Consider the following 12500-nt stretch of genomic DNA (forward strand, 5'->3'; position numbering starts at 1 on the left):
GAAAGGCGAATAAAAATCATCCTTTTCCGGTGGACCACGGCATGTAAGTTATTCGTCTTCCCGCCAGGATGGTATTTTACTTCACCAGCAATGTTGTTCAGCCACCGGTAACCCTTTTTATGGGGTTAGATAAATACGAAAGTAAGTCTCGAGAGCTGCGAAACCACGAGTCCCAACCCGTGTTGTTCTGACCATCGCTTTCCGCTTTTCCGTAGATGAAGATCTCATTAAATGGGGCTGGCCGGAGGATGTGTGGTTTCACGTGGACAAAGTGTCGTCGGCGCACGTCTACCTGCGACTTGCGGCGGGCCAAACGCTCGACGACATACCGTCGGCGGTGCTGGAAGACGCATGCCAGCTAGTGAAGGCCAATAGCATCAACGGCAACAAGATGAACAACATCGACATCGTGTACACGATGTGGGACAATCTGAAGAAAACGCCGGCCATGGAGGTGGGCCAGGTGGCGTTCCATCGCGACAAGGAGGTGCGCAAGTTTCGCGTCGAAAAGCGCATCAACGACATCGTGAACCGACTGAACAAGACCAAGGTTGAGGCCTCGGTGGACTTCCGGGCGGAGCGGGAGAAACGCGACGCTCTGGAGCGAGCCGACAAGAAACAGGCGGCACGCGATGTGCGCGAAAAGGAAAAGGAAGACCAAAAGCGGCGCCAAGAGGAGGCGGAACTGCGGAGCTACAACTCGCTGATGAAGTCCGAAAACATGAAAAGCAACTATGACGACGGGAACGATTCCGATGACTTTATGTAAGCATGGTAGGCGATGAAATGAATAAATTATTAAATGTTTTGAAATTCGTTTCACGAGCAAACGTTTGGGTTTATTTGGTAGTCACAAAGGATAAATAGGGAATGACTTTACAAAGTTACTTCTACTATTACTACACGATTATGTTAACCGCAGCGAGTGCTTCCCGGATCCACTGCGGTACTGCGGTGTTATCGGGATAGCGGATGGAAATGTACTCCTGAACAAACTCAGGAAAGCGATCCTCCGTTATCGCTTGTCTCATATCACGCATCAACCGCAACTGGAAAGCTACGTTGTGAACGGTCACAATGCTGCAGGCCACCGGTTCCACCGTCACGATATGGTGCAGATAGGCGCGGGAATAGGTACGACACGTGGAACACTCGCACTCCTCATCGATCGGTCGCTGATCTTGCGCAAACTGTCGCTGCTTAAGATTGATCTGCCCGGCACGTGTCAGGGCACAGCCGAACCGTGCCGTACGGGTTGGGAACACACAATCGAACATATCGATTCCGAGGGCCACACACACGACCAGATCCTCCGCGAATCCTACGCCCATCAGATAGCGCGGTTTATCTTCCGGCAGCAAATCCGTACAGAGGTGAACGGTGCGCCAGAACTCGTCCTTACTCTCGCCACCACTCAGACCACCGACGGCGAAGCCACGTGTGTTCCGTTTTGTCAGCTCATCCGTACAGACGCGTCGCAAGTCCGGCTGCAACCCCCCCTGCACGATCGGAAAGATGCTCTGCTCGTCGTCCCGGGCATGTGCGGCAATACTACGATCCAGCCAGCGGATCGTCCGGTGCATCGCCTCCTCTACCCGCGGTCCCGTCGTGGTCGTTTTCACCACATCGTCCAGCTGCATCATGATGTCGGCTCCGATTGCGTTCTGAATTTCCATACTTCGTTCCGGTGTCAGCATGCACTCGCTGCCATCGTACGGGCTTTGAAACCGGACTCCCTGCTCCGTGATTTCGGCCAACTGCAGCAACGACACCATTTGGAAGCCACCGGAATCGGTGAGCAGACCGCGCGGCCAACCCATAAACCGATGCAGTCCACCCGCCTTCTCCAGCACATCCGTCCCCGGGCGCATACCGAGATGGTACGTGTTGCTCAGCATGATCCGGCAATCGAGTTCCAGCAGCTGCTCCGGCAGAATGCCCTTCAGTGTGCCCTGTGTTCCGACCGGCATAAAGACCGGTGTGTCGACGTCAGCATGTCGGAGGCTCATCACACCAACTCGCGCCTTCGACCGGGTACACCTGGCCGTCACTCGGTACTGCAGCGGAGGCCCATCCCCGTTTCTCACCGGTTTTCCCGTCGCGTGATCCACGCCGTCGCTTTTATGGTGATGAGGGTTGCTGGGAACGCTGTTAAGTATCGTTGCTGAGGACATTTTAAGGAACGAGTTTGCACATTTACCGGCTCGATGACGAAGAAAGGCCGACGGCGTAAACATCAAACACAATTTTACCGGCAAAACAGGCCAAGAAGAGGGGAGACGGGGAAACGCGCGCAAATCGCGAACGAGACACGTGCGTTTGCGCAATGGCTGGGCGCACGGTTTTGGGGGCTCGTGTTATCGTCTATTCAGAGGTTGAGAAGATTTATTCCAGTTAATTTCAATCAAATTGAGAGTGGAGTTAATTTTTACAAAAAAATTCACTAGGAATTCGACTTTTAATCCAGAAAAGCAACCAGAGGGAGAGGGCAAGCGCATACTGGCAACCCTGTCGTTTGACAGCCCGCCTGCCCTTGCAGCACACTTTTCGAAAGATTCGAGAGACGACCGTTTGCCGCTCTCGCGTGGCCCCGGAAAAGCAAGCCAAACGATGACGCCAACAAATCGTCGTGACTCGTGCCCGCATCAATAAACGTATCACCGGTCGACGCATCATTTCCGCGTGCTGTACGGACCCCCCTGGTCCCGGGGGAAAGACTGCGAATTCCCACATGATTCACGCACGACGAATGTAAACAGCACGCAGCCGAGAGAAGGGGTGACGTAAGCATCACGCCACAATTTTCTGCCCTCGTATTGGTCCGTTCGGTCGCTCGCTCGCTCCCCTACTCGCGCATATTACACGTGTCCGCTCTCGCACTAACGACGACGCTCCGCGGTGCGGCTCAAAACTCGGCCCGCGTTCCAAGAAGCAAGAAGCATCTTCTTCAAACGGCGGCAGCGTGATAAGGGATATTATCTCTCGAAGGTGGCAGTGCTGGTGGTGTTGGTGGTTCGTGATCCTGAGACACACGTGAAGTTGACGCAACGCAACAATTAAACTTTCCTTCTCCTTCACGTCCTTCTTGGTGCGGTGCAGAGTTGTGGCTAGCGAGAAAAAGGTGAGAAAATTATTGTTGGGAAAGTTTTTTTGTGTGCCTCTCTCTTTGTGTGTCCCGTGTGTGTCCCGTGTGTGGTTGCGCAAAAACCTCGTGTCGTAGCTTTCTCCTTCGCGGGTGCTAATCTTTTCCCGTGGCCGTGCATCGAAGGCCTTCCGCCTGAGCCCGGGGTGTTAACCGGAGCCAAGTGTTAAAACATCCTTGAAAAACGTCCCGTAAAGTGACCGTGTGTGAGTGTGTGTATGTGTGCAAAAGGGGTGTTCGGACCACCGTAGAAACACGGCTTCGAGTGGTAGGAAATCGTCGAAATTCCGACCGAAAACTCACCAAGTTTCCGTTTTCTGGAAGCCTCTTCACTCCCCGGTCCAGGTGTGTCAACGACGACGAAGACGCATCTCTCCAAACGTCATCTACGAAGCACAACAAAGCGGCCAGAAGAGAAGAAATAGGCCCACGGATTGCCTTGATGGGTTTTTTTTAGTTAATTTCCGTACTTGAATCAAGCGAATCGTGAACGGTGTGGATGCCTTAGAATCTTAAATATGGTATCTGACCGGCGGGTTCTTCCACACGCACGCACTCTTCTATTCTATTCTATTCTCCGTTCTCTGCCACGCGGCCGACGTGGCCGTCTTTACGGTACATTTTCGTATAGAACACGCATTCCATCACAAGAAGGCGAGGTGGCCTAGAGAAAGCTGCCGCCTGCTTCGATACTCCTCGTGTTGGATGACTGGATCGATCTCAGAAGGCCACCGATACGGGGTGGTGTGTGCTATTCGAGGAGGAATCTTTGAAAACACCTTTTGCGGTGAAACGGATGACTCCTACTCCGCTGGTACACGCCGGTAACGTGAAAGTCTTCGAGCACCGGGAATTGCAAATCCACCCCTTGGTTTTTGCACCGGTCCGTGTAAAGAAAGGCCGAGAGGAGGCCACACATTGCATCGGTACACCGTCCTTTCGCTCGATGAAAGTCTTCACGAACGAAAGGCAGCCGGTATATCAAGAGCGATCTGAAAGTTGCCGCAACATGCTGGCTGGCCGGCCGGGAAGGGGCGTGTGCTTGTGAGAGGCAGGGTGCCAGGGGGTGGTTGGCACACATTTCCTAGCGACACGACGGGGAGGAGTAGGGCAGGGCGCGCGGTTATGGGGTGGTACGTAGTCCGCGCGCGCGAATGGTGTCGGTCGGGATCGTACGATGCCGATGTCGTACGGCGCAGGACCGTGGACCAGGCGAGGCCGTTCAAAGCAGTAGCCAGGGTGTGTGGGTTTCGTTCGTCGACGGGAAGTCCAACCTTGTTCGACGATAGAGAGGGGGGCGCTCTGTTTTGCTTCTTACCGTGCGTTACCCGTTATGCTATCTGCTTGTGTGCGTTTCATTTCGGTGGGAGGATGATTGCGTCTGGGAGTTCCCGGTAAGAGCGTGGAGAGAGGTCAGAAAGTGCCGCCGTACCGGGCGAAAAACATGCGGCCGTTCAACACCCCGCCCGGTCGCAAGGGGAGAGGAAAGGAAGAGAGGGTTTCGTCATCTGTGCTCGTCTGTGGCATAAGCAGCCGTGAACGGTAGAGAGCAGCGGGGCCAGCAAAGGAGGTCAACACATTGGCTACCGCGCAGCTCGGCTTCTCGGCACCACCACGGAGTTTACCTTAAAAAAACAATTTTCCTCCACCAGCGTTTGTCTTCCATCGTTCGCATCGATTATGCCGGTGTGCCTTATCACGTGTTGACGAACCGGTCAACTGCACGCTGGTCTGCGCAGCCAGCCGGTATCTACTTGAATCAACTAACGGACAAATGTGAAGTGGTTAAAAAATGATTAAAAAAGTGTTATCATCATTATTTTTTTCAAGGAGCCGGCTACAAAATACAAGATTGAAAAAGAGGATGTCCTGAACATGTAACATCACTTTAATGTGGGCACCCGTAGATGGCACAAAATCGATCGTCCGGAATCCAGAAGCCTTTCAACGGAGCATAAAAGAGCATGGCACAGAGAGCCGTGCCAGTGGACGATTGCATAAAGAGCGGAGACCGGTGAAAGGTTTACCATCGTTTTTGCGACCGATACGACGGAACTGCTGGTTTAAAGTCCTGCAGCTCGCTTCCCCCCTGCATATTGACAGTGCACCGCAACAGCCCGGCACTGTGTACCGGTGTCAGTTGGTAGTGGTCATCGGTTGTTGGTGTGGAATTTGCGTGACAAAATGCACTGTGAACACCTCGCTTTTGCACCGTAAATCCTCGTAATGTTCGATGGTAATTATGGTGAAATAGCGCGTTCCATCGAAGCGGCTACTATTCCAGGCATCCAAGCAAACAAGAGACCCTGTTGGTTTGCGGAATCCATCACTACCACAGCACAGCACAACAACAACAGCAGGCTTTGCGTGTATTTTGCGCTAAATCGGTAATCGTGCGTCCCCGTTTTGCAAGTTGCCACTTCAACCGGTTTATTTGTGGGCCACCAGCATGAAGGGGTGAGAAGGAAGGGTGGGGGAGGGGAGACTACTGCACCAATCGATTCGTCGGGAACAACGGCAACCTTGAGCCACCGATCTGGCTGGAATGGAAGGAAGCGTGTTGGCTTTGTTTGGGTCCTCTGCATTCATTTTCCGTTGCCTTCCATGGTGAGGCCTTCCTAACTCTGGATATTTTACTTCCGTGGTCACGCTTATGTTTCGTAGATGTGCAGCTGTAGCATTCATAATCTTTGCGCATTGTCCAACGCTGCACATCTTACTTGGAGCCCATCGGGGGGTAGTATTCTCGAACACGATCACCAAGCCCGAGGTACACCGAGGTCAGTAAAAACCAGTTTTTCCATCCCAGTTACGATCCTCGGTCAACGGCTTTCATCGGAGTGTCTTCGATCTTTGGTCCGGTAGTCGACTTCCTTGTCGTGCTTCGGTGGCCTGTGCTCTGTCAGTTGCATATAGAGACTACGGTACTGACCTAACCGAATGGTTCGCTTAATGGAAATGGTTAGGGAAGCAACCGACCGCCCGTATCGCTGTGGGGGGCTAGGACTTGTTCCTTTTTGTGTTTGTTGCCTCGCATAAGGTTTGCTGTTGCTGCTGGAGGAACTCTTCAGATGAAGTACGCGGTTGCCAGACGATGCATCATTCCATTCTTGGCAGTGCAGGCTGGCAAAAAGTGGAAAGTACGTTTTTGCTTCGCCTACTGTCTTTCTCTCGCAAATCGTGGCATCGCGATGCATAGCACTGTGGCGTATAGCAAACCGCAGTGCAAACTCTTTTATGAGACACAATTCACAATTCTTTCTTATACTATCTTACTGAACTTACCTTGGAATAATCTTATATTACCTTACTGCTAATCTTCCCACCTTCCAGGCTGGTTCTTATTATGGTATTCCATGCTGGCAAATGTGTTAATTGAGGTAAACCTATGCAACGTTAAAAGTAGCACGTCTCGAGGTCATGTTATAGTTGTCACTTCTGCGTAAGCTACTTGGATCCATTTATCACTTTGTCGGGTGATCGCACTCTAGTACGGTACAACTCATCTTTGCCCTTATCTTAAAAAAAATCTTTTCGAAGAATATACTCTGTTGCAATTTGATATGTTCCTGCTAATGTATGTTTCAATCTTCCCTCCTATCCTGCGTTCGTTATGTATTTTACGTTGGTACCGGCCTAAATACCCCTTGCCCATCGGGCACGTTGCACCGTGTTCTGCTTCAGGGACAAATGTGTGTTACCAACACGCAACGCTTCGGTCTTATTTTTACCATATGCACCATGTCGTGATTATTACATGTGCGACCGGCGGTGATACCTACCTGTCCTGGCTAAAACCGGCGTGATGTATCGGAACGCTGTCGTGCCTGTTAGCGGATTCCGCTCCTTAATCTTGTTTGGGGTTGATGGCCAAGTTGCAGCACGCGGAGTGGGCCGAGTGGAACCGTGCTTGAACCATTATCAAAGCGATAAACAAGGCTATAATGCGACCAGAACAATTTTGTACGTCCTTTGCATGCTAGCCATCTGGCTTGTATGTTGATCATTTTATGGTTATATTTCTTGTTTGTTTAATGGTTTTATCGCTGGAAACTGGTCGTTTGTTCTACGACCTAACTTAATCTTATTTTTTTCTTTTTCTGTTTCCGAACAATGCTTCTGAACAAATCACATTCTCATACAAACAACTAATCTTAACATATAAGATTAATAAGCACAAAATCATTGCTTTGATAGAATTGACCTTGTCGTTGTAAAATTATTTTCCGATCCATTTAGTTTAATAAAATCTCTGTCCGTCAGTTCTGGGTTTCCCTTCAAGCTAAATGACATTTCTCCCTTCAACCGCTCAGCCTTCAACCATCGCAGCACAGAGTGTTGGATTTTTCTAAATTTAAAATCAACGAATGTGCAACGGAATGTAGTTCAAGCGAAAGACAATTCGTGCTATGTCTTTGCTGCTGCTGCTGTTGCTACTCGTTGGGATCGCGTATCGCCGGTGTGTGCGTGATAAAGATTAAGATTCTACCAGTTTCCATCAATTCGAGTAACCGGATTGGAGTCCTTTTTAAGGCGAAAAAGCATTATACAGAAAACTGGTTAATAGTTCTTCTCATTTCGTTTATGAATGTCAAGGCACTCCAGGTGGTTTTCAAAGTGCAATTGCAAGAAGGCACATGAGGTGATATCGTACGATCGAATGACCTTACCGTAGATGCTGGTATAGCTTTTTGGGCATCGCAATCTATTCGTTTCTACCGCTGTGTATAGCATTGCGTAATCCGCGGGTGCGTCCGGCGATAGAGGAAGAGAGAGACAGAGAGAAAGACTCATATATATTTAAGGAAGCACCACGACCACTTACGGTAGACCACTGGCGGGCGTGCGAATCGTGGTCAGCACCGTTTGATGATGCGGCAAAGGAAACCAAAGCGAGCGCATTTGCACAGTGCGTGACGCAAAATGTTGTGGTCGTTGGCTGATTTGGTTAAACCAAATTCATTGCGAAGGTGATGTATGGAGCGATTTGCCCTTGATCAAGCTATGTTTATTCTTTAAAAAACCTTTCTTCTTTTAGTTTGCTCAAAATATTGTTTCAATTATATGGCGTTGGATGCAAAGTTTGTCCTACTGTAGAAGCGGTCGCATGTTGGGAACACAGATAGCACGGACACAGATGAACGAATGGATGGTGCGCAATCCTTCATCGTCGCCGTTGTTGTGGACGTCGTTTTCAGTCATACGATGAGTCCAAAGATCGCTCGGTACGGACTGAAAAAAAAACGCGTACCCGAATAATGTGCTCACGCTGCTCTTCGCCTTACCTACTACACCAACCTCAACCTGACAAACTCAAGGCCTGCAGCGTGCCGTCCTCTTTCGACGCTCTAGACGTCTTCTTATCGGAATTTGGTTTTCCATCTGACTGCACTCATCGCTAGTCTTATATGCGTTCGCTAGCATCTTGTGGATCGAGAAGGTGGCGAGAGCATCATGTAACTTTACCCACCTTCATCGGTCCTCCGTCTTCTCTCACGTCGAAAACTGAACGACGGTCAGGATGGGGTGCTATTACGAGACACACGAGAGCCGGTCGAGTGCACGCCGGCACACACGTACGCGGTGTCATTAAGCGATCGTTAGTTACTCTGATCGCGTAATCGGTCAGAGCTACTTTCTTCGGTACGAGCCCGAAAGGGAAATGTTGCTTAGGAAAGGAGAGAAAAGATACAGGTTGATAAAAAGTTTTCTCCACGCTTTTCCACGTCTCGTCGTTATGATGAAAGAGGTGGTAAATGTCTCGGGCTAAACTAAACTGAACTAAAGGAAGTTCACTATTCGAGAAGCTAATTACGAGAGTCAGCAACACACGATTGTCGTAACATTACCGGCGGCTCCATTACGGTTGACATGTAAGTGTACCCCTCGTTACATCTGCAGCAGTGGTTGACCTATTTGACGCCGTTTACTCTCGTTTCATTACCCAGTGGTTCTTTTAATCAAGCTTCGCAATCCCGTAGCAATGATAGTTGGTGGCTCGTTTGCTGCTCCTTCCCTTCATCACGGATCATGGAGAAAGCTGAGAACATGATTAATGCGTTGTCAGTTTCACCCGCACATCATGATAGCGAACATTATCTCGCGCTGATGAACGATGGCACGCTCTCTACCGTCGCACAAAGGCACAGATTCGCAATGACGGCACGGGGCAAAGTCCATGCGGTAGATCAGCTGAGTGACTAGGGACACAAGACCACCTTACCCGTCGTACAGTGACACCATCCATTATGGGACCGAACCAATTGACGGACAAATTGAAAGAATCGAATGCAAACAGATCAGGAGCGTCATCGTGAAGCGTTGAGAGAAAACGACTGAGACTGGGTCGAAACGTCTCAAGTTCAAGTTCATCTTCAAGCAATTGTTGTTGGGTCGAGGACGTCGCCACAAGGCTTTTGTTGCCTCGTTTGGCCTCACATGCCCTTCAATTGAGCGGTAGCGACACAACGTCACGTGTTATCTGAATATAGGGTGCCGAGGGTTAAGTGATGCTGATTCCGGACTGAACCGGTTCGTGACACGAAATGAACGAATGGGTTAATAAGTTCAAGTGAAGTCATACGTGTGTTTAATGAAATTGTAGCGTGATAAGCTTGTCTGGTTGAACGTTTGTACTATTCGTGGGGGAAAAAGGTCAAAACAAGCTGGAACTAGGCGCCAGGTTCTTATCTGCCCACCAAAGACGAGAGACATGCTATAATTACATCTTCAAACACGTTAACCACCTGATCCTTGTTTCTATGACTAGCGCCCTTCCGTTCAAAGTCCTCGGTCCTAGGCGGTGTTTACTTCCGTTTGGCACTCGTTAGAAGGTTGTTATTTTCAAACAAGCGCAGGGCGCCATTCCGCACGCTTGGTGCAGCATTAGACACATTCGATCGATAGTGGTTGATTGTGGTTGGCGCACTACCGTGTTTACTACATTTGGAGTATTGATTGAGATAATTGAGATCAGATTAAGAGTGGCGTCCTTGGCTGGTGTGTCATTATCAGCGTGATCGCGATCGCGTAATGTGTTTGGTTCCTTGATGGCGTACAACGTACTTCCTTCGCGTGTTAATCGTATCGAGCATTAAGCCGGTTGTCCTTTCGTGATTTTCCACAACAATTTGTCGCTAAGGACAACGATAATCGTGGATTGTGGATTACCGAGATCAAAGTGCTATTTGTGACTCGCGAATAGTGAGTTGTGCCTACTTGGAGTTCCATTCAAGACTGGAAAAGATTGCGTTTCACCTTATCTTAGCAACCTGCTGCTTAAAAATTCTTTTCGTAGGGCATTCGAAATGACTTCGTTATTGCTTCCTGCTGCATGAAAAGGTTGATCGATGGTTCTTAAGGTCTCGCTCGAAAAACCTTTAAAGCATGGCGCAATGGTACAGTGCCTGTGTCCTTGCTGAATTATTGATTTCTTACGTTGTGTGCGACTCGCAGCCATCCCTCGAAGGTAGCGCCACAATAGGTGCTTCGTCATATTAAATTACTTTGTTGATGAGGCATCCGCCAACGGGTAACAAACGAACGACGCATCGTTTCTCCTAACCTGGTGTGCGTAACATTAATCATAAATAATTGTGAACCACGCCACCATTTGTATCCTCACGGGTGACCCAATAAAGAAAGAACAGGTGCATTATGCCGTGTTGGATTCACACTCTTTTTTCACGCGATGTCAGACGGCCACCCAAATGTTGGTATCTTTAACCAGAATTCCCATCGGGATAGTAGTCTAAAGGGGGAATAGATAGCATCTAGATAAAACATGCACGATCTTCAGAATTAACCTGAATTGAATGTTGAACTTCTTGATTAAAATGGTGTTCAATTGATGTATTGCCCATGGAAAGAAAGTTGTAAGCGAATAGAATGAATCATACAATTTACCAGCAACCAGAGAATGTTCTTGTTCTCTGACTAATGCTGGTGTCATTCGCATGGACTGATACTACGTGTCTTCACATAGTTCGCATACAAAGCTGGTCGTGCTCATCGCAATAAAACCGTGACTGTGACAAAGCACAAAGTTACAAAGAGGCATGCATCTGCTGTAACATTCATGTTTTTTACTTCTGTCATTTGCACGCGACAGCAACTGGAACTAGAATGAGTTGCGCTATCGTAAGATAACATTTTAAACCCCCATACCTGCAACTGTTGTGTATTTTATTGTTTTAGCAACGTTTTAATGAGCGCTTAAATGAACAATTGACGCTCTTGTTTGGTTTGGTGAAGATCACAATCGCAACGATGTAGAGTAAATGGTTCGTTTAATCATTTCATCTGGCTATTTTTGATTTGTGGCCGTCGTGCTTGTTAAATATTTAGATGTTGATGCGCATTGACATACAGCGTTAGCGTAAAAAGCATGAACGATTAGTTGCTATTTCCTGCAAATAGTGAACATTTTTGTCTAACTATTTTAAAAAACCTCTCCATACGTACGTGCTGTCTTCATAAGGAAGCGATACGGTCTCAAAGGAAAGAGCAAAGCTTGCAAACCTAACATAAATACACAGTTTGCCTGGTGAGAGCACAAAAAAGGCCATATCATCACGCGTAGCCAAACGATCGTGCCGAAGGTCTGGGAAACACGGGGTTCACCGTAAGCCCGTAGTTGCGCCCTGTACTCTACTCGATCGTACGCGAGTATGTGTGCATGGTCAATGATCATACGATGGCGTTGTACTTTGTACTTATGCCACGTGATGCCGGCACGAGTGCTCATTATTACCCAGCATTATCTCACCACCACTCGCCAGTCTGCTCTGTTAGACTCTTCTAGAGGGAACGCTATTGAGACAGAAACAAGGATACAACGTTTATGATACCTCTTGTGTATGATTGCTTATCAGCTTACGATTCTACTTGTCACTGCCCTCTGTTTGCTGGCACTACAAAGATAGAGTTCGCTCCCCACACTTGGCACTGCACGCGAAGAGAATCGGTTGGTCAGAACTCTGGCGGAAATCTCGGAACAGGGCAATTTAGAACAATTGAGTTAGTGCAATACCGATTGACCCAGTGCACCAGCACCAGTGTCCCCACTGGCGCTGATTTTTCTCGCCTAAATCATTTGCGCAAACTACAAACGATGACCAAGGCAATTGTCTCGGCAAAGTGTCCGCGCTAGTTGATTCGATCCTCGGTGATTTCTTGATGATTGTAATCACAGAGGAAGTTTTGTTTCGTCTTATGATATCCGGGATTGCATACAATAGTAGATTGACCCATAAACCTTTCATAGACGAAATGTTACGTGAAATCAAAATGAAAGAGCTGATGGCCAAGGGCTACGGTATGTCTTCGATTGAGAACAATTTGTGTCGAAACGACTGGC

General features: G+C 48.6%; 3 protein-coding genes across 7 annotated transcripts in view; 2 read left to right on the forward strand and 1 right to left on the reverse strand.

The window, feature by feature from the left end:
• The window catches only part of LOC125948930 (coiled-coil domain-containing protein 25), an 883-nt gene extending 61 nt beyond the window's left edge, over positions 1–822 (forward strand). Inside the window, exons 1-2 of the mRNA XM_049675488.1 lie at positions 1–141; positions 216–822. The exon at positions 1–141 is cut by the window's left edge and continues 61 nt beyond it. Of these exons, the coding sequence (XP_049531445.1) occupies positions 69–141; positions 216–769 (627 nt within the window). The 5' untranslated portion in view covers positions 1–68 and the 3' untranslated portion in view covers positions 770–822. The remainder of the gene's footprint in view (positions 142–215) is intronic.
• LOC125948885 (queuine tRNA-ribosyltransferase catalytic subunit) lies at positions 820–2278 on the reverse strand. The gene has a single exon (XM_049675408.1). It carries the CDS (start codon positions 2235–2237, stop codon positions 900–902), a length of 1338 nt encoding a protein of 445 aa, XP_049531365.1. The 5' UTR covers positions 2238–2278; the 3' UTR covers positions 820–899.
• Positions 2279–2564: 286 nt separating this feature from the next.
• LOC125948839 (fatty acid CoA ligase Acsl3) overlaps positions 2565–12500 on the forward strand; it is a 19841-nt gene continuing 9905 nt past the window's right edge. For 4 of the 5 annotated variants that reach the window (XM_049675309.1, XM_049675315.1, XM_049675312.1 and 1 more), the window contains exon 1: positions 2565–3121. The gene's annotated coding sequence lies outside the window, so the exon portion shown is untranslated. Of the gene's footprint in view, positions 3122–3173; positions 3488–12500 lie in introns of those variants that run through there. The other variant, XM_049675310.1, reaches the window with a different exon arrangement.

Source organism: Anopheles darlingi, chromosome 2, assembly GCF_943734745.1.
Source record: "Anopheles darlingi chromosome 2, idAnoDarlMG_H_01, whole genome shotgun sequence".
In the NCBI taxonomy this organism is placed as follows: domain Eukaryota; kingdom Metazoa; phylum Arthropoda; class Insecta; order Diptera; family Culicidae; genus Anopheles; species Anopheles darlingi.

Coding starts and splice junctions, on each gene's coding strand:
- LOC125948885 (XM_049675408.1), bottom strand. CDS start 2,237: ATGTTTACGCCGTCGGCCTTTCTTCGTCATCGAGCCGGTAAATGTGCA.